This window comes from Sphaerodactylus townsendi, linkage group LG02, assembly GCF_021028975.2.
Source record: "Sphaerodactylus townsendi isolate TG3544 linkage group LG02, MPM_Stown_v2.3, whole genome shotgun sequence".
NCBI lineage: Eukaryota > Metazoa > Chordata > Lepidosauria > Squamata > Sphaerodactylidae > Sphaerodactylus > Sphaerodactylus townsendi.
This window is the reverse complement of record NC_059426.1, coordinates 52,536,826-52,564,816: the sequence shown is the minus strand read 5'-3', so window position 1 is coordinate 52,564,816 and position 27,991 is coordinate 52,536,826. Positions and strand designations below refer to the sequence as shown.

General features: G+C 39.5%; 1 protein-coding gene across 4 annotated transcripts in view; it reads right to left on the bottom strand.

The window, feature by feature from the left end:
- Nucleotides 1-3,636: 3,636 nt before the first annotated feature.
- NCKAP5 (NCK associated protein 5) overlaps nucleotides 3,637-27,991 on the bottom strand; it is a 718,925-nt gene continuing 694,570 nt past the window's right edge. For 3 of the 4 annotated variants that reach the window (XM_048483947.1, XM_048483948.1, XM_048483951.1), the window contains one exon: nucleotides 3,637-5,021. In XM_048483947.1, coding sequence (XP_048339904.1) covers nucleotides 4,743-5,021 — 279 coding nt within the window. In that variant the 3' untranslated portion in view covers nucleotides 3,637-4,742. The remainder of the gene's footprint in view (nucleotides 5,022-27,991) is intronic. The other variant, XM_048483949.1, reaches the window with a different exon arrangement.

Below are 27,991 nucleotides of genomic sequence, written 5' to 3'. Positions count from 1 at the left end.
AACTGAGGGGGCTTGCTAGTGAATCCCCTGCATGTTCCTGCACAATGCACAGTGGAATGAGGGTGGAAGTTATCTATTCTGAGCAAAAGGGGAGTATTAATTAGTCGAAAGTTGCCAGGTGCCCCTGGCAACCAGTGGGGGTAGGGGTGCCACACCAAGGTTGGGGAAACGCCTGGAGAGTAGGGTTTGGAACCCTGGCAGGACAGGGACCTAAGGGGGAAACACTGCTGCAGAATCCACCCTCCAAAGCATCCATTTTCTTCAGGAGAATTGATCTCTGGAGCCTGGAGATGAGCTGTAATTCGGGGAGATCCCCAGGTCCCACCTGGAGGCTGGCATTCCTATCTGCTGGTTGTTGAGCCTGTCCCTACCATCCTTTGGGGCAAGCAGTTCTGGAGTACAGTTCCAGGGTAGCTGCATTCCCTCTCTTTTTCTTCTCCCCTCTCCCTGGCGTGGTGTCCTTGCCCCTTAGAAAAGGTAGGCTGTTGTCCTCCGTATAGCTCTCTCCTCTGTTGCAGGTGTCTGTGAGGCCCAGACCCTCTTGGCGTCTTGCTCTCAATCTAGCCCTGGAATCGGTTGGAAAGAACTGGGAACACTTAGCTTTGCAAGTAGTTTAAAGGTCTCATCACAGCACCGGCACCGTTTCCTCATCTGTTCTCAATGTGATAATAGCCCTTAGCATCATGTTGCGAACGGTAGGAGCATTACAAAAGAGACTCTCTATTGGGAGCGAAGCACCAGCCGCAGCTGCCGCCCCCCCCTCCCTCCCCAGGAGATGCAATCTCAAGGGATTATGATAGAGACACCATAGGAAACCTTATTTTTCAGTATTCTAACAGTTCAGCATGCTAACAGGGTTCTGGTAGCCTGGTTTTTGAATGCCTTGTTGCTTCACATACATTTGAGTTGATGGGGCGATGGTTTCTGTTCCTAATGGTCAGATCCCAAAAAAAGGTGTGGTCATCCCTGGTCCTTAAATAGACACAACATATTTAATCATGATATTTTTTTAAAAAAATAAATATTTAATAATGACATATTTTTAAAAAACTGCACAAAACAGTAAAGTCTAAGGTAGGGAACTGTACTATTTGGGGAATAATTTCTAAAGGGTGTGTTCAAACTACTGCATGGTCTACCATTGCTACTGTGTATTACAGAGGTTCAGCCTAGACAGGAGAGAGAATTCAGTCTCCAGGGGTGGGGTTTTACTGATGTCTGCCCTGGAGGCAGCTTTGGGCAGTATTTGGAGGAACAGCTTTGCTGAACTAGAGCCCAGCACAAGTGGAAATTTGACTTGTGGCAGAGGGATGGGAGCGGCTGTTAGCCAAACAGGTTAAAACTGCAGGCGATATATAGGACAACCCTGAACCTTTCCAACCATGGACTTGGAAAGCTGTGAGTCTGTTGAGAACATCACTCTTATTTACTTTATTTACATCCCACCTTTCTCCCAACGGGGATCCACAGTGTCTTGCATTGCTCCCCTCTCCTCCATTTTATCCTCACAACATCTCTGTGAGGTATGCTAGACTGAGAGTGTGACTGGTCTAAGGTCACCCAGCGAGCTTCCATGGAAGAGTGGGAATTCACACCATCCTAGGTCCTAGTCTGACATTTTAACCCCTACGCTATGCTATACTTTAGAGGTGGGATCCAACCAGTTCTCACCACTTCTCTAGAAGTGGTTACTATTTTTTTCTGAGTGCCGAGAAGGGGTTACTAAAGCAACCTCCCTGCCCAATAGCCCCATTGGTGCTATGCCACTGTTTGAATCCCACCACCACTGGAACCTGTTATTAAGATTTTTGGATCCCACCACTGCTATACTTCCCCTGCATCTGAACAGCTGAAGCTGGCACACAGTTTGTTTTGGACTCCTGTTTTCTTTCTGTGCTGAAAAGCCCCCACTCTTCTAGCTGTTCTTCCCAAAGATGGCAAGCGATAGAGATACCCACTGGCTAGTCTGCCAGTCTTGGTCTTGCTTGGTGAAGGGACACAGGGACAGGCTCAGCCCTAAAGGAGGGGAGGGGGCCCGCAGGATCTGGCTTGTTCCTCAGCCTTGGTGACTCTGAACCCCATTTGCCTGCCTTGGTAGAGAAAGTCGGAGCAGACGTGGCTTTCTGGGTTGTATTCCCTCCGGTTTTTGTATATTGGAGAGCGGTGGGCGTTAGCTTTTTTTAAAGTCTGCTTTAAAACAGGTGCCGGTCTGTGTATTGTCAAAATCCCATAACAACCAGGTGTCCGTCTATTAATCGAGCATTGTCCTCGTGCACATGGCCAAACGGGCCGGTAACCGCTCGCCGCCCAGTGAGCTCCACTGGCTCAGCAGCAAAGACGGGAAGGGATGACTGCGGCCCTCCCTCGGGATGTAGAAAGACTGGCAGCCTCCGTCCTCGCATGCGCCCCGTGCGCTCTTTCCCTGCGCTCTCTTGGCGGGAGGCAGGCGCGCGAGGGAAAAGAAGTCACAACGGGGAGAGGCTCTGAGTGCGCAGTCGGGTTGTGACTGCAGAGTTTGCGTTGCGTGGGAGAGAGCCGCTTTCCTTCTGCCCTGGCTAGTTCGTGACGCGGGGAGTGGGGAAGTAGAAAGAGTCTCGTGGTTTTCCCCAGCCCCAGATCACCATCCCCCCCGCCGCGTTTTTTTAAAAAAGAGTAACTTCGTCTACGTAGCCCGTTAAAACCCTTGTTGCAGCCAGCACAGCTTGAGAAAATGAGCCAAGCAAAGCGAACCGGCTAACAGAGGCTGGAATTGGAAATGCACCCTGAAGAAAGAGGTGGGGACCCCTCGAGATATAATCCGTCCGAGGAGGCGATGGTGGCTTGGCTTCTGCCAGGTGGCCCGCTCCTTCTGCAGAGAAGGACCCCGGCGCAGAGAGCTGAGCGTCGAGATAGGGAGCCCCTTCTCTTTGTAGGCTTCTCAAAAAGGGGCACAGCTAGTAACGGCTGTTCTTCCTCAGATTTTATGATTTAGTGACAAAAAAAGTCCAGTCTTAAGAAGAAGAGGATATGGAAAGATAAGATAATACACACAATGAAGATAATACAGGGCCTGTAGCAATGTGATTTGACAGGGATTCTGGGCTCCAGTCTTTTCTTGAGGATTTCAGATGATTGCAGAAGGCCTGCCTTTCCCTCAATAACCTGCTCTGGGTCTCTCAGGCTGTTCCATTACAGCTCTGCCCCACCCCCTTGATGAGTTTCTTCAGCCTCCTCTCTCAAGAAGCTGCACTCTTGGCTTTTCATCACTTTTCATCTTGTCTCACAGAGCCAGCAAGAGCTTTGAATTAAGATGAAATTACTTTTTAGTTGCCATGTAGCACATTCATTTGACAGATTTGTATCCTATCTGTCCACATATAATTCATGATGTATACAAGGCTACTCCATTGGAGAAGGGAACCAGCTTGAGAATTATCTCACATATATACATTTTCCATATTTCTGCTTTCCTTTCTACAGAAATACTGCAAGATTTATTTCCAGCTAGTGCTTTGTATTTTATACAGATCCATGCATATTTCCTTGTATTTCACATGAACTAAGCCCTTCACAATAATGTTACCAGGTTTAACCCAAATGAACCTCTTCCCTCTTTACTGAATATTTATTGACGTGTATATATTTCAGTTTTCGATAGCCAGATGTGATATGACTTTTATTCAGAAACAAATTCCAAAAGGAAGTACATAAAATTCAGGGACAATGAAATTCCACCTCAACAGCATTATTTAAAACATGAAATGTAACATTGCACAAAAGTAATAACAAAGTAACACTGATAATACAATATCAGACAAACAAAAAAAATGTACTGCATATATTGCAAAGGGGGCTGGAAGTTTCCCAAATATAGCTAGTTTACAGATTGCTGTACAAAAGTTGATATAAATACTCCACATCTAGAAAAAATACACTCCGTCTTTGAAATAGACTTTTCCCTTACATATAAACAGTCTTTGTAGAAAAAAAGTCCACAAATTTGTTTGCTAGCACCAACCTTTTTTAATTTTTAAAGTGTGAATTACAAATCTAAATTGCATTATATTCTATGTTTCCCAGACTAACAGAGTTCAAATGGAATCAGATCAAAAGAAAATTAACATAACACATATTCATGGTAGATAAATGGGAAACGATTTAGCTTGGAAGTTTTGTCCAAGTTATATTAACAGAAATACATGGGTCCATAAAGAAACTTGCTTTCAAAATTGCACTTACATATATATATAAACTGTATGTTGTACAATATAGTTCCAGAAGATTCATTATAGACAATTTGGCAAGCTCAAGTTTGTGTTAAAGCAGTTTTTCTGCATACAGTTGTAAGACTAGAAGGTTTATAAATGATTATTTTACAAAAAGAAATCACTAACTTTGTTAATATTAACATCGATAAAGTTAGTAACTTGTCATTTCAATAGCATGGCACCAATGTTGTATTTATTGCTGTCATGTTTTTCTACAAATATAATTTTTCCATCACTGTACTTTTTACAACTTCTGTACAAGTATTCATAAAAGTGCAAAGTTAAGACTTTGTTTAATAAAAAGGTAACCACTGCATTGTCCATGTTGAACTTTCAGTCTTTCAGTTAGGGCTCTCTTTTCGTTATTGCTCTATAAGAATACATCCTATTGTGAGTCTTAGCAATTAATGTTCGAATATTGTCACAGATGCTTGCTTATCCAATAGGTTCTTCCATTCCTTAAGTGCTAAACTCAAAGCTCATAGTGGAGAGTCTTTATACATCATTCGAGCCTTGGCTGGCACAGGATGAGAAGCTGTCGTATAAAGAATCACTCAAAGATTCCAAGTGGTCTATACCATGCCGGTCAGAACTATTTAGAGAACCTTCTTTTATCTCATTTTCTTCTTTTTGTCCTTCAACCTTGTTCAGACTGTTCTTCTCTTTTTCCAATAAAATGCTGCTGCTGCGGTTAAATTTATTGAGAGACTCCAGGGAAATTTTAGATAGCCTCTTCTCTGGATCCTCCTTTGTTTCTTCAGGTTGCTTCAATTTCTGCAACAATTTAAGAGGGAGCGGGAGGAGAATTAGAGACACACTACTCACAGAAACAAAAAAGTAGCTATCTAAATTGCAACTACTCAGTTACTGCCTGTCTAAGGTTTAAAGTAGTGAAATGGTATAATCTTAAATGCCTTTCAGCTTAATCCTCTATTATTGTTGAATGCAATAACAAGTCCAGCTTTAATGATTCTGCGCAGACAAAGAGGACTCAATTTGCAAAACAGTTAAGTGCCATTTATATTTTAAGCAGCTGGTTTTGAAATTTGTATGTGAAATATCTTCAGGCTTTGCAGAGTAATTTTTATTATTCAGTAAGTATTATTTAAGGAAAACTGCTACTGGTCAAGAGGCTGACTATTATTGACTTGGTCTGCACCTCATATTATCTTCAAGGCTTAGGGTGGTAATAATTACAGCAATGGTATTTGATGAAATAAGAATTAAGTGAACTATGTTTCAGTATTAATGGAATTAGTAGGATTTAAAACAGACAAGTCTCAAAGATTTCAGAAACTATGCCTAACTTTCTCTGTATCATAGCCATCTCATTTTGGTAGGATCAGTTTTTCACTAGTGAATTGTGAAATACCTTCCCTTTCCTATACTTCCTTGTTGCTGTGGTTACACATAAGCTGAAGCTATAGCAATGAGAAGAAAAGTCAAATTTACTACTGGTAGTAGTGCAATCTTTGCCAGAGTTACACCCTTCTAAGCTAACTGGCTTGAGTGTAACAAGAAAGATGTAATTCTGTTTAGAACTGTTTATACAGAAGGAATAATATATTATTATTATTATTATTATTATTATTATTATTATTATTATTATTATTATTATTACATTTAATCGACCGCCCACCCCTGAAGGGCTCTGGGCAATGTACAGTAAAACCAATCAACACAAAGCAAACATAAAATAATTCAGTCCAATAAATACATTATTAACAGTATATCTATGGAAGTAATTTCTATCCAGTTAAATGTTGTAGAAGAAGAGTTTGGATTTGAACCCTGCCTTTCTCTCCTATATGAGTCTCAAGGTGGCTTACAAGCTTCTTCCCTTCCTCTCCCCACAAAAAACACCTTGTGAGATAGGTGGTGCTGAGAGAGTTCTGAAGAACTGAGACTAGCCTGAGCAGGCTTCATGTGTAGGAGTAGGGAAACAAATCCTATTCACTAGGTAAGAGTCTGCTACTTATGTGGGGGAACGGGGAATCAAACATGGTTCTCTAGAGACCAATGCTCTTAACCATGACACCACGCTATATGAATTAATAAAACATCAGTATGTTTTATTAATTACTTTATTAATTAATTAATATACCATTGCTAATTAATTAATTGATTGATTAATATACCATCGCTATTTACAGGCTATGCATTTACAGTCTTAGTAGGACCTGGCATAAGAAAGGACCGCAAACCATAGTGCATGGATTTAATGCAATCATCATTTTTTCTATGCAAGGCCAACAATTTTAAAAGAATCCACCATCCTCCTCATTTTCTATGTGCAAGTTTACTGATTTTCAAGAACTAAAGCCCCTCAAATAGAAATGAAAGCAACAAGAGAGGAAATTACAGTGAGCTAGTCCAATCCCTACAGAATAAATCAGATATTGGCTAGGTCTACTCTTAGAAGTGTTATAAACTGTGGAATTTACACAAAATAAAGCACTGGAACAATGCATTGGCATCTTATATCAAAAATGCATCACTGAATTTACAAGACCAATTTAATCTCTTTGTTTGCACAATACTTTTCATTAGCTGTTTTTAGGGAGGTGTTCAACAAAAATGACTTCGTTCTCACAGAGATCTTTTCTATTCTTTTATATCTTACGATTTCATCTCATGTTCCAGATATATGATAATATTCACCATGTCAAGAGCCTGAGAGATATCCCAAAGTTTTCGAAACGTCCATTGGTAAACGAGGTTTGCTATTCACATGGTAAAAGCACACTCATTCCTCATTTTCAGTATTAGTGCCAGGAATAAATGAATGGATCAATAAACTATTGGCAGTCCAAGAACAAACATTGTTACTTTGTGTTTAGATGGCAAGTGAAATGGCTGATTTAAGATCATCCAGAGTATAGAACTGAGCGTGTAATACATAGCATATCAAAGAAGAAAATATATTGCAACAAAGGAATGCTTTGAAGATTAGGATGTTCAGGTATAGAAGCTTTACATTTCTGTTTGGATCTATTAGCAAGTTCAGACTTAACATACTTTTCATGGTTTGTGCTATGTGCTACTTTGAAATGAGTCACAAAATTGCAATTGTTAGACATCATGCAGTACTCTGGGAAAAAAAGACACTGCCCTTCTGTTCACAACTCAATACAACCAACTTAGATATAAAAGATTTAAAGGACTTTTACCCCAGCGAAGTCAAACATTGTCTAGCTCATGCCTTCATTTAAAAGCAGAAAAGGCTACATATCTGTTATTATGACTCATATTTTCTGTGATTACACATTTAGACTTCATCACTTATCTGTTCCATCATGAGATTTCATTATCAGAGCAGGAGAAACCAGTGCTGCAGTTATTGATTGTAATCATTTCACTCTAAATCCTTCACTGGAAATAAACTCTATGGAAATCAATTGGCTTCCAACTAGCAGCCTTGATCCAACAAAACCACTTAGGCTTATGAATGAATGAAAGTCCATTCCTATTCCTTCTGAATGAACCCCTGGAACTTGGGAAGAACCTTGTGTCCACCCCGAGTCACCACTTCGAGATACTGCCTTTCCCCTTGCTCCCCAAAGATGCCAGTGATGAGCTGGGTAGCCACCAACTACTACCCATGACTCTTACAGTGGAATCCAAAAGGTGGGGCAGTAGAACAGTGGCTGGGGACAGTGCTGCAGCACCACCTCTAAAGAGGCAATTGGCGGTATGGGCGCTGGGGGAGAAGGAGAAAATCCTTTTCTCTTCCAGGAAATTCCATCATCTGCAATGAATTAGACCATACTTTTAGTGGCGTTGCAGAAGGTGATGTTCCCAGGCTGAAACATCTCGGGGAATACCCCCCCCCCCCCGAACTCATCTCTTCATGTCAGTATGGCTACCTCTGGTAGAGGAACCATGGGTGAACCTCTTGCGTTGGACACCACACAGCCACATGGCACCCCAAAGCCAAGGTAAATGCCGCTGTATTGCCATTTGTGCCTATTTGCATGACACTGGTGACGATGGCCCTAATGGAGGGGGGTCACACATCTCCCAATGCAGGTTCACCATCCTTTTGGGTTGCACAGTAAGGAGTACTTTCTCACAGATGGAGTCGTATTTCTAACACTCAGTACCTGCATTGCCGTTTAGAGGCCCGGACTAGTTTCTGTAGTGGTAGCTATGATACCACTACTCTTTTCTTGCTGTGCTTGCAAGTTGACTGAGAGTTCATACACTTTTCAACTGTCAGTGAACTCTGTTGGTTAGAGCTACCTTCATCTTGGACAATTAGTTGAAAGAGTTACAGAAAAAAGTAAGATTGATTGATTTTTAATAAAGGCTACGAGTTGAGATTGGCCTTCTTATCTTGCTATATCAGATGCATCTGATATGCACATGCTGATTGGCTTATTTGCACTTATGTTGATTATTTCATATTTGGTTATAACCAATCAGATATCTAGATACAATCACATAATTATAATAGATCAGATTTAGAGAAATATAAGATTTACATTGTTCTATTAAAATGCACTCCTTTGATAAGCAAATCAGAGGCTGGAAGTCTCAGATGAAGAATAGGTGAGATTTCTAGGTAAGATATTTGGGTAACTTGGGCTTTTGATAATCCCTAATAGTACTGAGGCAAAAGCTTATTTGCTTTTTGCAACCTTATTTGCTTTCTAAAACTATTACTTGCTATAATATCTTTAAGCAATGCTAGGGACTGTGCCACAGAAAGACTTTTTCCATGAAGTGCCTCTGCAGATGTGGGTGAAATGTTAGTAGCCAAAACTACTAGACCACAGCCACACAGTCCAGAAAACCCATAACAGCCAATGCTAGGGACTTCGATAATTTCAGAATTTCTCTTCATAGAATTGTAGACTTAACTTTTTTTGTGATTATATATTTTTTTTCTATCTTGTTCAGGAAAAAGATTTTTTTTTCAGTAAAAGATAATAAAAATTTCTACAGGTTGTCCTCTCTGGTTTGCTGGTTGATAGTTCAGAGAATTGAACTCTGTCTCCTACTCTTTGTATTATCAGAGTTAAAAGTTGTAAATCAGCTCTAATAAGATCAGTCCTGGAGAACTCTGTTACTAATCAGTTTTGCACAGGCAAAGACCTAAAAATGATTTAATACAGATCCTCTAATAGAATGTGGGATGGAATCTCTTATTACACTTCCACCATGCTTCTACAAGCAAGTGCAAGAGAACCGTGTTGCAATTTTACAATTCAAAGCTATTGTATTCCTTTGTGACTCTACACCTTACCACCCTTTAGACAGAAAGACTGAATAGTGGGCTTCTACATATCAGACTTTCACTCAGAACCTGCCAACTTTCGCCCCATCAGCCTCCTTTCAGTGATAGGGAAGATTTATGCCAAATTGCTACTGAAGAAACTTCAGCTGTGGCTTTCCCACTCTGGTGCAGTGGGGGCTGAACAAATAGGCTTTCGCAAGGGGAAATCACCTCTGGACCACGCCTTGGTGCTATTACACCTAGCCAGTAAATATTCAATCAATGCAGATAACAAACTCTACGCTGCCTTTATTGATTTAAAGGCTGCATTTGACTCTGTGCCAAGAGAACTTCTCTGGACAAAACTGGCTGCCCTCAACATTGATGCCAGACTCTTGTTCTTAATTAGGCAATTGCACACAAATACCAGTTGCCGGATCAAGTGTTCCCACGAAGGCCTTTTGACAGACAGTATTCCAATTACCAAAGGGGTCAAACAGGGCTGCGTCCTGGCCCCCACTCTCTTCAATCTTTTCTTAAGCGACCTCCCCTCTGCCCTCTCAGCAGTGAACAGCCATGCCCCAAAACTGGGTACATCCCATGTATCAATTCTGCTCTATGCAGATGACGCTGTCCTTCTCTCTCGATCCAGAGTTAGCCTCAGACGCTTAATGAAGCGCTGTGTGGATTACTGTGAATCCAACAGACTGACAATTAATTATGAAAAAAACCAAGGTATTGGTCTTCTCTAGGCGCTTTAAGAAGCTCACATGGGCATTGAAAAGCACCCAAATTGAACAGATTAAGTGCTATAAATACCTTGGCCTCTTATTCTCCTTTAACCTTTCATGGGCAACCCAGAGGAAGGCCGCTCTCCTAGCTACATCTAATAGTATGTCAGCACTACTACGTTTCTTTTACAGCAGTGGCCACTCCTTTATCCCTCCTGCCCTCAAATTTTTCAATGCCAAAGTCGCCTCGAGATTGCTTTATGGAGTTCTAATTTGGATTCAAGGTATTAACCACTCCTTGAATTCTCTTCAATCCAATTTTTTTCACAAGATAACTGGACTCCCAAATTGTGTGCCCTATGCAGCCCTTTGTCTGGAGTTAGGTCAAAACTCCTTGGAATCAGCCGCTTGGCTGAGAACTTTTAGATTCTGGCTGCGAATTCATTTTCTCTCGGACTGTAATTCCCTGGTCCACCGTCTGCTCTCTGACACCCATTCCAACCCCTGGTTTTCCATAATTGAAGAAAAAATTGCCTCTATCAGACTGTCAGTGGATTCACTTTGCCCTTTGTCCTATTCAGAAGCTTATAGGAAATTAAAAGGTCAACTATTGGATAGAGAGTTCTCTACCCTAATCACCGCAGCCAAGAAAACGTGCTCCCCCCTGTATTTTTCTCTCCCATTTGAACGGGGCCACTTGGCACACTACCTGCATTGCTTAATAAACCCTGTTCAAAGGAGAGCCATAATGCTCGCCAGGTTTAATGTTATGCCTTCTGCCTTGTTACATGGCAGATTTAATAAGCAAGAAAAGGCTAAAAGATTGTGCCCATGTAACGATGGCTCAGTTGAATCTCTGGCCCACCAATTACTTCACTGTCTCAGATTCAAGGAAATCAGATCCAAGTATGTGAATCTCACTCCTTCACATTTACCCGATCTCCCCGATTTATTTAGATTACACTACTTGTTGGACAACCCTGATCCTTCTCTCTGTATGATAGTGGCAGACTTTCTCCTGGAAATTACTAAATGCCAGTAGATTTCCTTCGTCCTAACATGTATATCCTGTATTGTATATGCTTTTAATCTGTTTTTATTATTGTTGTACTGCTGTCTATGCCAATAAAGGCTTGCTAAAAAAAAAATCAGACTTTTTTTTTGTCAAGTCACAGCTGACTGGTGACAACCCCACAGTGTTTTCAACATAAGAGATGTTTGGAAAGAGTTTGCTATTGCCTGACTCCATATTCCAGGGATTCCCTGGAGGTCTCCCATCCAAACACCAGCCAGGGTCAAGGAGATCAAAAGAAGTTCAAAATACAAGAAATAATATATATGCTCTTTTCAAAGTTTTCAGGTTGAGCAAATAAATAAAAGATAAAAAAAAACACTCAGTCATCTCTAGGAACTTCCTACAGGGCATTTGATTTAGGCCAACTTGTAGTTGCAGCAAGTTAGAGATCATTATTACATTAGATCTCCAGGCTAGACTCCTCTCTGTTGTCCCCTGTCTTGTGGCCGAGTTACAATTGCTAGGCCAAAGTTTAGTCCAACTGGAAGAGATATTCTTTCCTTGTGCCCTGTGAATTTTAAAATACTTGGGGGAGTCCATCTCACCTGGTGGTAAATTGGATCTTACTTTAATTTCCAGCCACTTGGCTGTTAGAAGTCTCCATCCCCTTTTGATATAACCTGGTAACAGTGTATGAATTAGTAGCTATTGTCCTGTTTTGGTCAGTTCCCTTAGCATAGCTAAGAGCTAGTGTGCTCCATGCTGGGAGCTTAAGGACTCTTTTCCCCATCTTTCATGTCAGCTGAGATTGCAGCTGGGTTCCTAAACCTGAACAAAATGTAGTCACAACAAATGCAACATTCTGTGAATGCCTGAGTAGAACACGTTTTTCCACAATGGAATTAATAGAGGGGGCAAAATGCTTGAGTGAGCGGAAGGAAGGGAGAAGAGAACCTTGTAAGACACTGAAACATCCTCAAAGCGTATTGAATCAAAGTGTTATTGGTGTAATCATATAAAAATACAGTTGATCATCTCGTTTCCTTGGAAAAGGTCTTGGTAATCTGTTTTATTGATATGTTGAAACTGGGCTATTCTGAGAATAAATGATTTGAGAACTGCAGCCTTTTCTAAACTTTCACAGAAAAAGTACTCCCTCAATATCATCAGAACAAGAAGGGTTTTTTTTAACTCCATAAAAAGTTTCAGATTATTATTTTTATCATTCAAAGCCTGGATCTAAGGAGCCCAGTGAACAACTGGAAACTGCTTTTGATTGTACACACTTTGGTCTGCTGAGTGCCTTTCCCCTCCACAGTGTTGGTTTAAACTGGCCAGTGAGGCTACAGAGTTGTTTGACAGAGCAGCAAAAGCAGTACCCAGAAAACATCTTGTGCGCTTATAACTCTCTCAAACTTGGCATTTTTTAAAAAAATCAGACTCTGAATATGTCACTTGAAACCCAATCATTCAAATCTGACTATCTGTCATCTGAAACTATGGCCTATAAAGCTTTGGTTCTGTTAGCACTTTCGCCATGTTAGTACTTTTGTACGGCAAATTACTGCATTTTTCTTTCCATGGAGAATCATTGTCACAGTTGCTCCTGTGCCCTTCAGGGCTGGGCGGTATAAGAAATAGAATAAATAAATAAGATAAAACTGTTGCTGCAATGGCAATAATGCTGGGTCTCAGCTAAGATGCAAGGCCATCACATCAGTTTTGAGTTTTAATCCTTATCCTATGGACTGGTATCAGAATGCTAACTTATTTGAGTAAGACCTAATTATTGTCAGCAGTACAGCAGTGTCTTGAATACGTGGCATAGACATGAAAGGGTATTTTATGAAAGTAATATAGGTGTAATTTTTAATATTTTCTGAAAGCTTCTGAACAGTTTTTTACATTATGTATGGTTGGCTGTTGATTTTTATAACCCACCTTGACTATGAGAAAAGTGGATTGCAAATGAGGTAAATAAATGAATAGAAAGAAATAATTAAAATGATTACGATGATTAATCGTTCATATAAGGTGGCTTACCACTGCTCTTCAGTTTTTCTCATAAGTGGTATGCCACTATTAATCCTATGTTATACACTAAGTGAAAGGGATTTATTTCAAGGCCATCAGATTAATCCATACCAGATTTATTATTTCAGCCAAGGTCTCCCAGTCTGAAATCTGGTAACCTGACCTAATGTTTTAAGAAGTTTATAGTGTGTTTTTTGAAAAAAGGAAAATAAAAATCTATCTTTGGATATGATGTTTGCAGATATTCCACTCTGGCATGAAAACTTTCTGGGAGACCCTGGGCCAGTTGCACACTTCAAGCTTATCTTATTTTACTGGATTATTGTGAGAATAAAAAGGAAGAGAGGGAGACTGATTGTTGGGTCCCCAGTGGAAAGAAAGGCAGGGTGTAAATGAGGTAAACAAAATATTCTAAAGTTAAAAAAAGAGAGCAAAGGTACAAGCACCAGGTCCTTACTAACCTATTGGGTGAAGTCACATGATAGCGTTTATTAGGCAGACTGTGTTTATCGGGTGGTTTACTCTGAAAGGATTTAGTAAATCAGCTTATATATATTAGGGTTGCAATCTTGTTCCTGCCCTGCTCTTGATGGCCCAGGCTAGTCTGATCACATCGTCTGTTTGCATCAGATCTCTGAAGGGTCATTCCTGGCTAGTATTCAGATAGGAGATGGTTGCCAAGATATCCCAGGGTTGCTATGCAGTGGAAGGCAATGCAAACGCCTCTGTTTATCTCTTGCCTTGAAAACCCTGCTGGATTTCCACAAATCGGTTGCAAGTTGATAGCATTTTACACACAATATTATACCTGCTTTTTAAATGCTGTCTCCCCCAGAGGTCAGTGGACTTCCATACAGATGCCCTAGGACTACAGTGTTTACATATACATCAGTGGAAGATATTTCCAAATGGAGAGTCAAAGGAACTATTTCTGTGGGATCCTAGAAACCGGATGATAGATCTGTGGGAAACAGCTGCAAAAAAGGCAGCCATGGAACTTCCACATTTTAGCCTGAACTGAGCAGCAGTCTCAAATGCAAAGAAAAAAGTCTTTTGATTGACTGAAATGCTTGGGAATCCCTTGTATATATTTCTGTAGTAACAGTACAACATTTCAATTAGCAATTAAATGTTAGCTAATAAAATATAAATACGAAAATTATAAATGAGGTGAAACATACAGGTCAAATTCTATGATGTTAAATCAATGAACCAAATTAAGCCAAAATGTCCAGTAGTGAAAACAATTAGCAAAGGATTAAATGTTTAATCCAAAGTCAATGGGAGTTTACTTGTTGCCTGTAATGGGTTTTGGATTAAGTCATACTCCCATCAACACAGTTCTTTAACATTGTTAAAAACAATACTCTTCCTGGTTGTTACTAGAATAAAGGTACTAAAGAAAAAGATGCTGAAAGGCACAGACTCTCTATCTCATTTCCAGCTGACTGTAGGGAGATAAGTGGAAATTCTGAACCATTGTCTGGAATAAGTGGCGGACTGGATGGGAACAGAGAAGGATTTTTGGAGGATGCTTGAAATATAATCCCTACTCCAAAAATAAGCCCTAGTTACAGATTCCAAGGTGCAGCTGATCCGATCATGTGGGGGGTGCAAAATCATGGAAAAAAATAAGACATCCCCTGAAAATAAGCCATAACCCATGTTTTGGAGCAAAAATTAATATAAGACACTGTCTTATTTTCGGGGAAACACGATAGGCCAGGGTTGCACCATTCAGAGAATCTGAGTTTTCTCACTGCTGCAATACAAATATAAAGGTTAATGTTAGAATGGGAAATATAAATATTTTGCTGTTCCTATATGAAATGTTGTGCATGTATGATTTTTATGTTAGATAATATCTAATTTTATCAGTTCATGAATTCTTTGACCTTGGAAAAACTGAAATGATCATATACACTGGGAGGATTAAGAACAGGACCATGAAATATTGCTGCTGCCATAATCACTAGACGATATATGAAGACCTCCCTTTGGTTTAATCTTCAAGACAACTTTATTTGTGGAACAGTTTAGCACATGAATCTCACTATCATTAGGTTAAGATGTTATACAATTTTTAATATACATGTGTAAAATGTAACAGATGGTTATTAAAAGGACATTAATTATAAGTCTAAATATAAACTCGATTTCATCTTTGCTTCTTGCTAAAGACATGTTCTGAATAAATGCTAGTGAAAGTGAAGTGTACAAGTCTGGCATTAATGGAATAAAGCAATGATTGTGTTTTTTACTGACCTCACAAACACATACTTGCACAAGAACCCATTATATGGTTGATTTCAACCGTTGCTTTTCACTTTTTTCTTCTGCTAACCCCAGTTTCTGTCAATTTTTCTTTTCCATAATTCTTTTCTTTTCTAAATTCTTCAAAAGGTATTTTTTAAAATCTTGCAGTATTTTTGTTTCTTTAACTGAACAGAAATTACTAACACAAAGATTAGACGTATATAAAATAAATTTGCCCAATACCATTGTAAAAGCTATGACGACTTCTTCCAACTTTGGTATCAATGGAAAGATTTCTATTGTTTGTAAAAGAGTAGCCAGCTACACGTATAGGACTACTCTGAATACAAGATATAGAAATGTTTTCATAGATGGGCAACAGTGAGGTCCCTATATGAAAATAAACTAAAATAACTGACATCAGAAGGATTCCGTTATAAATTAGGTACATAAGTGTTTTCCGTTGTCATAATGCATCCATATTCACCACTGAAATCAGCTCCAAGGAAGCAGAGTTTGGCTCAGAACTTGTGCTCATGTTTAAATAATTTTACTAAGGCTCTTTTAGTGTGGATCAGTATCTTTTTTTTGCTGATAAGGGCCATTCTGCAGGATATCAGATATATATCGTATCCTGGGGAATTGGATGGATCAGGGATTTGGTAATGGTATATGGAGCCTTTAACCTCTAGGTCATTGGTTCAGATCAAATCTGGTCTACACAAGTGACTGAAAATCATTACTGTCAAGTTTTGCCTGATACACCCTGACTAACTCTGGTTGCTTAGTTTATTCACCCAGTATTCACATCACCACTGCAAAGAAAAACCAAGGAGTGTATGTATGGAAAGACCTGCTATTGCTATAATGTATCTTCCTTTTAGGAGTTTTGGGGAGGATTTATTGCTGTGTCACAGCATAAGGTTACTCTCTTTTCCTTATTTTGGCTGTATCCTTAAGAATTTAATTAAAACTTCAACAAAGCAGTACTATTACATACACCTCTATGTATTATGTAAAAGGCTTCTGTTGAGGTGTTTTTTTTTAAAAAAACTGCAATGCTCTCTTTACTTGCATGGTCCAATGAAAGAGCTCTTGTTGTGGTGGTTATTAATGATAATTTCTTTTGAAACTACAAATGCTTGGAGAGATAGTTAAATCATCATATATACTGGTATATACTGGTTTCCCATTCCTGACATGCTTCAATCCATGCATGAGAATTTGAGAGTTATCCAGGAAGGGGAAAAAAGAGGGCTGAGTCCTGTGGTGATTCTCCTGCATGAATACAGCAGCACCCGCAAAAAGATGCATCATTCTCAATATTAAAAAGTTAAATAAGAATAAATATACATGATTATACATGTATACATGTGAGTTACAACTCAACTTAATGGTGACCCCAGCAAGGGGCCTTCAAGACAAGTGAGAAGCAAGGCAATTTGCCATTGCCTTCCTCTGCAGAGCATTCCTTGATGGTCTCCAAGTACCGGCCCTGCTTAGCTGCCAGGGTCTCACCAGATCAGCCTCTACGGTGCCATATCCTTCTAAGAATAAATATACCATGTGCTAAAATATCACACCCAACCAAGAGTTTAACAATGCCATCCTAGGCAGAGTTAATGTACATTAAAGTCAGTGTAAGGGTGTAACACTGCTTAGAATGACACTGTGGTTTTTTGGTTTCCCAGTGAAGCCAGCCCAAATGGAAAATTCCTGTAATTTCTCCAAAACCTCTCTGACTTGGATGAATGTTCAAGAGGAGGAAATTCTGTATTGCCTCAAACACTTTGATATCTGAATCTGATGCAGTGAAATAGTTTGAGTGTTCTTTTAAATCTGTGACAATTGATTGGAAAAGTAGTCTATGTGATCACCGAAAGTCTGATAGTAACCATAGTGGATTGTGACAAGGAGAATAATGGCAGCAAAATATTATGGGAGATCTTTCTGATTATATAAACAATACAGGATCTTAATTTTATTTCTCTTGAAGATATTGTTTTATATCCCTGCATAGCTGCTCTATACAGAGGATCCATCTCAGTTCAAAATATGCAAAAACTAATAGTTCAGTTTTAGGGTTAAAATACATGTTAATGTTCACTATAGTTAAACAACACTTTAGGATGAAAAAAAATCACACTTGCCCACAAGAAATTAAGCCTTATTTTGTCTCATATGCCCAGAGCAATTGTTTCTTAGATTAAAACAGAAAAATGAAATGAGCTCTGTTATTAGCAAAATATATCTGCAAAATGATACTTTGTAAAAAGAAGGGAAAAAAACAACCAAATTGCTGTGGGAATTAAATATAGATCAACAAAATCAATACTTAATTGTATAAGTCAAGGTCTTTCATTTCAAACCTAATCCCTAATCAGAAATAGCAGTATTCTTTGCTTCTGATTAAAAAAATTAAAATGTCACTAAGAAATAGAACAATTTTAAAGTTTTTTACATGATTCAAGCAGCAATTTACCGTACCTTTGCTTATTCAAGGTCATATTGATTTCATAATCTAAACCATTTATCATCTTAAATTTAATATTTCATCAGTGTTAGATGTCTCCTAGTCATTACTGAAGCTACTTAGCATTTATGACTTAAAGTAACTAATGGGGCATTGTGCAAATTACTAAAATGCCTTACAGTATGTGTTACTGTGTGCAGAACTGAATATCCTTCTATATATTTTCATAATAAATGCACATTTCATATTATTTTTTAAAGTGCCTTGAGGACACTGGAGCGCAATCAAACAACAGCACAAATAAAAAAAAGTTCAAATAATGTAACTGGTGCTAAAATATGGAGTCAATTCTCTATGGATGATCTCAGACAGTTTGTGTGTGGCACAGTGATCTGTTGTAAAAAGGTTCATTTGGGCTTTGAGCTGGGATCAGCAGTTTTCTAACTGCTGAAAGCTAAAAGATGCAACCAACCCAGCACTTTTTCGTGAAACGTGTTACCAAAAATAATCACACATTTGTACTGCACCCTATGACCCTTTGCTACTTTTTAGCATTATATTTCCAGGTTATTTTTGTACTTTCATGTGATAGGCTTTACTTTACTTTTTACTAAATAAAGGAAAATTTTTCACAATTGGTCTGTCCAGAAGCTCTGTGCTGCTATTCTTCCCGGAGACTGTTCTGCTCCCCCCCCCCCCGCTTCATTATTAGTAGACATCTTTCTAATTTTGTCTGTTGACTTCTTTCAGGAATTGGCTAATTCTCAATTCCAAATTCAAGTCATTTCCCAGCTCTTCCTCATCCTTTGAAGATAACACCGGATTCTTCCTCCGCTGCATGGAGTGTTACTCTTATAGAATATACCTACATCTTCCATCAAAGCAAGGCTCCCTGTAAAGTTGTGGCATAGGTAGACTTGATCCATAGGATTAATTCCAGAGTCCCTTCCCCCATCCCTTTTTCTAGTACTTCGTCTAATACACAGGAAGGCATATAATTGCATGTATGTAATTGCACAAATTAAAAGTTATTTTTAGAGAGAAGAAAATGTGAAACTCCAGCCTGTGATTTCTAGTGAGGAAAGTGCATACAAACAGGAGACACATGACAATAAATACTGGAACGTGTTTTGAATCCACATCAGACATTTGATTAGAATGAACATTATTGGTTCACTCAGTTTTTACAGAGAATCCACTGTTGCCAATTTATTGAATTCTGGTGTTTTCCATTTTGTTTTCCTAACTTTTTCAGAAATAATTTGTGGTGATTAACCCCACCTCCCCAATATAATTGCAGTGTGACCTTGCCTAATCTGAGGAACAAGAACTAATGAAGTTTCCTAAGGACTGTATACCTTTAAATTCTACTCTTTTGTTTTATAGCTGCTTCTGTTTTTCGGCTTAATTAGTTACTTCCTACTAATGTGCAGTTGTCATGGCAATCCTTAAACAAGAACTGATAATTAACTAGTAGTTTACAGGCAAAGGGATGCATTCCATACAGCTTTTTTTTCTTTGTAGTCAAAGCAATTGTTCTTTTAAAAATTGTAAAGGTGTAAATTAGAATAAAGAAAAAAGAAAAGAAAATGATCCCTTTGTCTGCAATGACAAAAAGCACTAATTAACCCCCCCCCAAAAAACCCTAGAACATGGTGATAATTATGTAATGATTAAAGGATGGTATGACAACTACATGTGAGTAGGAAGAAACTAAGGAGAGAAGCAGTTGCTTTAAACAAGGACAATTTTTAAAAAGAGACCTGTCGAGACAGAAGCCAGCTTAAAATAATTGCTTGCACAGTTGGTTCCAGCTAAGTTCACTGTTGTCAGACTCTGCAAGTGCTAGTGGTGGCTAATGTCAAGGACATCTTCTCAGGCCTGTTAATTTAGTTCACGGTTGATCTGGTAAGGCCAGGGGGACCTCACTCTCACCCTGGAAAGTTCCACGGATACTGCCTAATGATTGGTTGAGAAGGTCAGGAGATGATGGTGAACATTTTTCTGTTGCAGCCTCTTGTTGCAGGAAGGCAGTGAAAAAGAAAATCCCCTGGTTGCCTGAAAAGCCCTTCATAGCCCTCTGAGACCCAAGCTGTAGCATTCCCAGGTCCAAAGTCCAGCTTCACCCCTGGGAATGTCCCAGTCACCCCCTCCCTGTGTCAGCATCTGCTTGGATGCCAGTGTAGCTCCATGGTACACACTTTTGGGTTTAGCTGCCATGGGGCTGTGGGTCGCCAGGACACTGGCATCTTTGCCAACTATGCTGGCAGGGGTGCCCTTATGCTGCTGGAGGGGACAAAGATGCCAGCACAGGCCTCCACTGCTCCTGGAAACTGTATGCATTCTTTTGATTTATGGTGTGAATTGTTCAGGGAGTTACTGAGACAAAGGACGTAGGTGGTTTCCTGGGTTCAAACATCCAATTACATGTCCAAAGCTCTGCCCCTGTTTGTGTTTTTTCAGTTTTTGGCCTTTAGGGGGCACAGTTTTTAGGCTAGCAGCATCAAAATTTCAGGGTATTTTGGGAGATTCTCCTGATGATAACACCCAAGTTTGGTGAGGTTTGGTTCAGGGGGTCCAAAGTTATGGACTCCCAAAGGGGTGTCCCATCCCCCATTGTTTCCAATGGGAGCTAATAGGAGATGGGTACATAACTTTGGATCCCCTGAACCAAACTTCACCAAACCTGGGTAGTATCATCAGGAATGTTTCCTAAAGATACCCTGAAAGTTTGGTGTTGCTAGCTTACTAATTGCACCCCTGACAGCAGGCACCCCCCAAATTTCCCCAGATTCTCCTTTTAAATTCACCCCCTTCAGCATGGATTTAAAAGGAGAATCTGAGGTCCCCAGTTTAAACATTGAAAGTGATGCTGTTTCACGGTGGGGATAATCTACCCCAAAACAGCATCACTTTTAACTGGAGACCCCAGATTCTCCCTTTAAGGTGGATTTAAAAGGAGAATATGGGCTCCCTAGTTTAAACACCATTGAAAGTGATGCTGTCTGGGGGTGGATTCCAGCATCACAGCGGCCGCCCATGGGTGGGGAGAAGCACGCAAAACTCAGATTTTCCCTAGCTACACCTCTGTCTGGAGGGGAGGGCAGAAGGGACTGCCGGCTGGGAGCCCAGCTGGTGGGGGAGGCGGGGCAGGGGAGTCTGATGTCCCTGGCCTTGGAGAGCTGCTTTTATAAGCACTGAGCACTTATAAGCACGGGGATAAGCACTTATAAGCACGGGGATTGGGGAGGCATGGCCACCCCGTAAAAAAATCTATACCTATGACACTGACTGAGACCAAACCTTGATAAATTTTGTTATGATACTGGTCTGAGGCAGGGTGAGCCTTGACAGTACCATTGTGGGAATGGAAAAATAATAGTGGGAAGGAACTGAGACTTTGCTGGATGTTCTTTGCTTCGAGAAAAACATAGGACCTTACCTGTGAGGATAGAACTGCTAGATTTTGTGGACTGTGCATAATCATGGTTTCAATTCTTACAGATAGTGAAGAAATAACCATGATGCATGAGGACAGTTTGTCAGAACACTACCTGTCTGACTCTTGTAGGATGTGCAGACCCCCTTCCCCTAGAAAAGTTTTGATTGTCTTCCTAAAATTCTTTTTTACTTTCCTTAGAATTCAGGTGTTTTGCTTAGGCAAGAATGTCTAAATCCCTCAAAATCGCACTTTAGTCAAAATCCTGTGATAGCTCTAAGTGATAGTTTTTCAATAGTATAGATTCCAGATCTCATTTAACCAAATGAAAGAAAATGTACAGTGGATAAGTAAAGCTCCACAGTGAAAATAGTTGTAAAATCACCTCCTGGAAACTACAAAGGTGAACACGATAACTGCATGACCCCTGTTATATTACAGCAGAGCTAAAAATGTAATGTTTGAACTTCTTCCCCCTTTCAAGCATAACCTTAAATAATAAGTAAAGCCTTTCTCCCCCTTATATATTGTTAGAAGCCTTCATCTATTTTCTGGACTGACAGTAAAATAATTTTTGAAATAATGAATCATTTTTCTCTTTCCTGCTTGAACAGAAATCCCATGATTATTTTGCTGAAGCAGACAATGACCTTCTCAAAGGAACCCCATCACATTCTCAAGATAAATAATGAGAGACCCTCTCTTCCATGCCTGAAGGGGAAAAAATGCATTGATATCAAGTGCTTGTGAAATTATTGATCAGTTCATCATTTTTATAAGAAAACAATATACACTTAGCAGAAAATAATCTACATAGGCTGTCACACTTTACAAAAGTCTGACAAGGGAACAACTCTACTTAATTGCAATTCTAGCTGTAGAGGGGTTTTTTGTTTAAAAAACACATTTGGAAAGGGTGAAGGTGCACTCACAGAGAACATTTTTTTTGTAAGTAAATTGATGAGAAAAAAAGAGAGCAGTTCATTAGTATGATTTGCAGTTGAATCCTACCTGCAGACCTGGACAAATGGTTATTGATGAATACCTTGCTGTGAAGTCGAGAATGACAATAGTATTTTTGAATAATGTGAAACTGAGAAAGTACTGAACAAATGAGTCTTATACTTTTACCAACAAAATTGCCATAATAAGGTCAGATGGCTGAGGACCTTTACAGAGAGAATAAGTTCACCTAAGGTAATGAGCATAAACATAAAACGACTAGAAATCTTTTAAACCTCTATTGAATGTTCACCATAAAATTCCAGTAGGTATGGATCAGCTAATGTCCTTTATTCTGGATGCAACTTTGCACCATTGTTTCTAATCAATAAAGGTATCCCTGTCTTGCTTTTTCACTTATTGGGACTCTTAAGGAAGCTAACAAGACAACATTAAAATAACAAACAATAACAGAAAATTAAAAACAAAACAATGGTAAATAATTTCCTGGGCAGCCTTAAAAGTATCAAAGACAAGCAAAACAATAATCTGGTGATGGAAAGTGATGGAAAATAGAAGCCAAACTATGGCAATCCTGAAGGGTTTTCAAGGCAAGAGACTAATAGAAGTGGATTGCTATTGCCTGCCTCTGCATAATGACCCTGGTGGTTTCCCATCCAAGGCACTGTTTAACTTCTGAGAGGTAGAAAAAGAAGAAGAGGAGTTTGAATTTATACCCTGCCGTGTTCTCCTGTAAGGAGACTCAAGGGAACTTACAAACTCCTTTTCCTTCCTTGCCCACAACAGACACCTTGTGAGGTAAGTGGAGCTGAGAGAGTTCTGAATGAACTGTGACTGGCCTAAGGTCACCAAACAGGTTTCATGTGGAGGAATGAGGAAACAAATCCGGTTCTCCAGATTAGAGTCCACCACTCTTAACCACAATGTCATGCTGTAGATAATTATATGATGTCAGTCTGGGCCACCTATGTCAAGGCAAAAAATAACAAAGTAATAGTCTATTAAAGTAAATAAAAATAAACACTGCAGCAAAATCAACTAATGGCACTAACTCAGGTCTACAGTGTGCTGAAATTTATATGGCTTGCCTAAAGCTGGGCCTCCAGTCAAAGAATTCTAGAACCAGAGCACTGCAGCTAGAAAGACACTCCACCCCATGCCCACCTACCATTATTCCAATGGCAATGGGGCACATAATATGGCTTCCACTAAGGAACTGAGCATATGGGTAAGTTAATGAATAGTTAGTCTCTTTGGCTGATTCTGCACGGGCCAAAAACAGTGGTGTGAAAATGGTGTGAAAACAGTATAAACCCTTTTACACCGTTTTAAACCCTTTTAAACCATTTTCACACCGTTGTTTTTGGCCCATGCAGAACCAGCCTAAGTTCCCCAAAGTGTTACAGCTTTAAACAAAATTAGGTCTTTGGATTGGCACACAGGACCAAACTAGACCTGAATGTGTCTGTGTGTCTGCCATGGCACCATTTGAAAGCCTAAAATTGGTGATTTTAAAAAGAGGAGGAGCAGTTTGGATTTATACCCCACTTTTCTCAACTGTAAGGAGTCTCAAAGCAGCTGAAAAACTACTTCCCTTCCTCTCCCCACAACGGACACCTTGTGAGATAGGTGGGGCTGAGAGAGTTCTGAATGAATTGTGACTAGCCCAAGGTTATCCAGCAATCTTCATGTGTAGGAGTGGGGAAATAACCCTAGTTCACCAAATTAGAGCTCACCACTTTTAACCACTACACCACACTGACTCTCCAGGGAAAAAATGCTACGAAGCCCCAGTCCTGACTGGGCTTGCATCACAGTGGGACCCCCTCCGCATTTTCAAAGGCCAAAAACAGCCATGAACGCCAACAAACAGAATGTCTAGCGCCTCCTGTGCTGACATTCAGTTCCACTTCAAACATTTTTGGTTACTAGTACTGGATTGATGCTTCCCTCATCTTTTAGTTAATTTCTTCTTGTAGATATCATGACCCATAATCTGCCTTATTTTATGATTATTTGGACTGTCTTTTATGTTGCTTTTGTCTTGTTTTGCAGATAGGCTGAATAGTTGCCTATTTAGTTCTGGTTTTGTTCTAAGTTTATTTGTTTTTATTCTGAGGCCTCCTTGAACAGATTTCTAGGGAGGCATCATATAAATACTTGAAGTAAGTAAATAGCAAAAAGACATGTGCAGCTGTAACCACCTTTCCCAGGAAGGAGTACCTTTCCTCAGCAAGACTATTGATTTAATCCCGCATAAGGGCCTTTCATCCCCTTCCTAATATATTTCTCTTTATATGTTTATCTCACTATTGGTAACCTGCTGCACTAGTAGAAAATCGGATCTCCTCAAGTTTCTGGAGTCTAGAATTCCTGGTAGCGGGCAATCACTTTCTGTGCTGATAACCCTCTCTTCTGGGAACTGAACTAGATTTTGTTAGCCTGCGAACACCAAGAGTACATTATTTGACCCAAATTTGGGAGAAGTGAGGTGGGGGTGGAGTAGAGACAGAGGTAGCAGATGTGGAAACAACAAGAGCTCCAAATAGCCATTATCGGAAGCAATCAGCAGCCTGAGCAATCTGTGCAGAAACTGTTGTTTTGCTATGAAAAGCAAGTTAGTTTTTTTACTGCGTGAAGGGAAATACCCTTTCTTAATGCTTAGTTCAAGTAGCAGGCTTGTCTTCTGGGAGACGTGCATAAGGAAGGAGAAAAGAAACCTCTTTAACAAGGCTGCAGAGCTTACCCTCAAGAGATGCTCTATCTAAATGGCTTGAAAGCATTTGCACACACTTTCCATCTCAATATCTGAAAAGGTTTTGCACATTGCTTCAAAACTGTATGATGAAAAGAAGCAAGATCTGTCTAAATCTACTAAATCACCTCCCAGGTCAGAAACTAGACAAGAATATAAGCCATATATATTCTAACAGCCAGAGTTGTACATAATGATCCATATATATTCTGTTGGGCAGTGTGTGTGTATGCGTGTGCGTGTGGAGGGTGTCTTCTCATCAGCTATTTCCAGTTTGCATCAGGAAGTCCCCTGACTAGCAAAGCAATTTGAAGACTTTGCACAAAAATTATGCTTGGGGAAAACCAGTGAATATATACTAGTGAAGTAGTGATAACTTCAGCAGATGCAGCCATATGCAGCAGATGCAGCCATGTGGCTCCTGTTCATTACAGTCTTGCACACTAATTCATAACATGTCACAAACACCATACACAATGAATTTACAATGTCCTTTCACTGGAATGCTTTGTGACTTCTGAAAGAGCGGGGAACTTAGAAAAAATGAGAACATGGATCAGTTTGCTGTGGGAGGTCTCAAGGTAGGGAGAAAGCATGTGGATAACCCAGTGAATTCTGACAGCTACCTCTCAAACCCTAAAATAACAGCACACTGCTGTGAATGGGGTGAGGACAATGACATGTGGATGTTGTACAGTGTGCTCCAATCAGTGCAATCACCCTGGATAAAAACAAAGAGCAAGGGACTGAGACCCAACTGGTGACATTTTTGAGAAGACTGAAAATGCTGAGTCGCTCTTAAAATCCCCACCTGCTTCAGTTACATCAGCTGTCAAATCCTGGCTAGTCAGCACACAGTACCAAATCATCTGACAACTAGTTAGGAAATCCACCACTGTCTTTGCCTTTGTATATTTGCTTTGCAGATAACTAATGCTAATCTAGCAAAGTTTTGCAGGATACCTACTTAACCATTTTTATTTGATTGTAAAATTACCAAATAATATCCTACCAATGAGCATGTTCTAATCTGACGTGAACCATTTCTGGACCACATTTAGTATCTCATTACATAAAACTGACAGCCAAACCACATTCCTGCTTCCTGCAGTTGAGCAGAACATGAGCTAAACTGGAGGATGTTCCAGCATCCCTATAAACAGAACATGAGCTAAACTGGAGGACATTCAAGCATCCCTATAGGACTTTCAGTAGTTTGTATTGATAATGTGCATTCTATGCCTACCCGCACATTGATCTTCACAAACAACATGTATATACAAGTTTATTATATTTTCATAAGATAGTTTTCCAGCCCTTGTAGTGCTGCTTCCTCTATCCACTTTTATATTTTGGGAACACTGATTGACAGTAGGAACGTTTAAAGAGCTCCTTAACAGACAGTGGTCTGTGATGCCAACAATGCAAAGAATAACCACCCCAAGAGGATAATGTATATCTATAAACAACATATTTATGTCAGAAAACGAAATACTGCCTGCTAGGTTAGTACTGTTCTAACAGTTACCTCTCAAACCCTAAAATAACAGCAAACTGCTGTGAATGGGGTGAGGAATGCAACAGAGATGAACTCATGTAGACAAAGTATAATAATGTTATTGGCTTAACACATTAGACTCAGAGAGCAGATCTTTCCCACTCTGCCTTTCCTATGGAAGCCTCCTTCCCCCTTCCAAGCAAGTCAGCTGGGAAACCCATGTGAGCAGTGTAAGACATGAGCATGAGGTGATAATCTGTAATTACTGTTTTAATCAGAAATCATTTTAAAATGTAGACTACAATCAATTCAGATAAGCCATAGACAATATCTGGACTCAACAAAACCTTAAAAAAAACTTTCTCAACCTTTTGGAAAATATTTTATTTTAGAAGATAAATACATTAGCTGCACCAAACAGACCACAGAATTAGTAAAAAAAAAACACAACACTTGGAGACCCATCCCACCTTCTGTGATAAGATGTATCCATTGAATTAGAAGAACTATATGTAGAGATTGGTTGCATCTGCTAAAATTAATGGCTACTGCTGAATGTCTTTAAAAACTGCAACAAACACATGGATATCTGGCAGTACCAGCCAAAACTGATTTATATCCAAGTCGAGTGAAGTCACTGAACTCTGTTTAGGACTGCACTGTAAATGGGTCAAAGGCGGCTGCAAAACTAGTATATGGAGGGAACTGCTTGCGTGCCACATTTTTTAAAAGTTTATTTCAGCCCATCTAGTTGTGTCAATGAAGAACTCATAGTAAAAGCAAACTAGAGAATAAATGCCATGAAGGATGTTCTATTTTATGGAGTTTGAATTTGATTAGTTATTAGTCTTGGCAGTTGAAACCACATGGGAACAGTAATCAACGTTTCTTCACTGCAGTTCTGTAACAATTGGAAAACACTCTCTTGGCTCTTGCCCATACTATGATAGGATATTAACCTGAAATCTAATTAATCTATGAATGAATTATGGCTCCAGAAATATAGTGCATTATAATCAATTTTAAGTGAGTTCCTAACAGAAGATAAGATGAAGAAAAAGCTGTAAAATTACCAGAGGTTGATACATTCTGTTTACTGTGACTGACGATTTTTAGGGGGATAATTTTACAATCCATCAAATATTTGTCAGCTCAAACATCACGCTGCCAAACATATGCAGTAAATTAATTTTTAAATTTACATATTTATTAAAAACTTTATTGAAAACAGCAAGAAGTAAGCTGTGTTTGAATAATAAAAGAACTTGTTATTCTACTGGAAACAAAAAACCTCCAACCCTTCTACTATTAAAAAAGATTTCGTAGTCAGGCAATAATCATATAAATTGCTATCTGAATTAA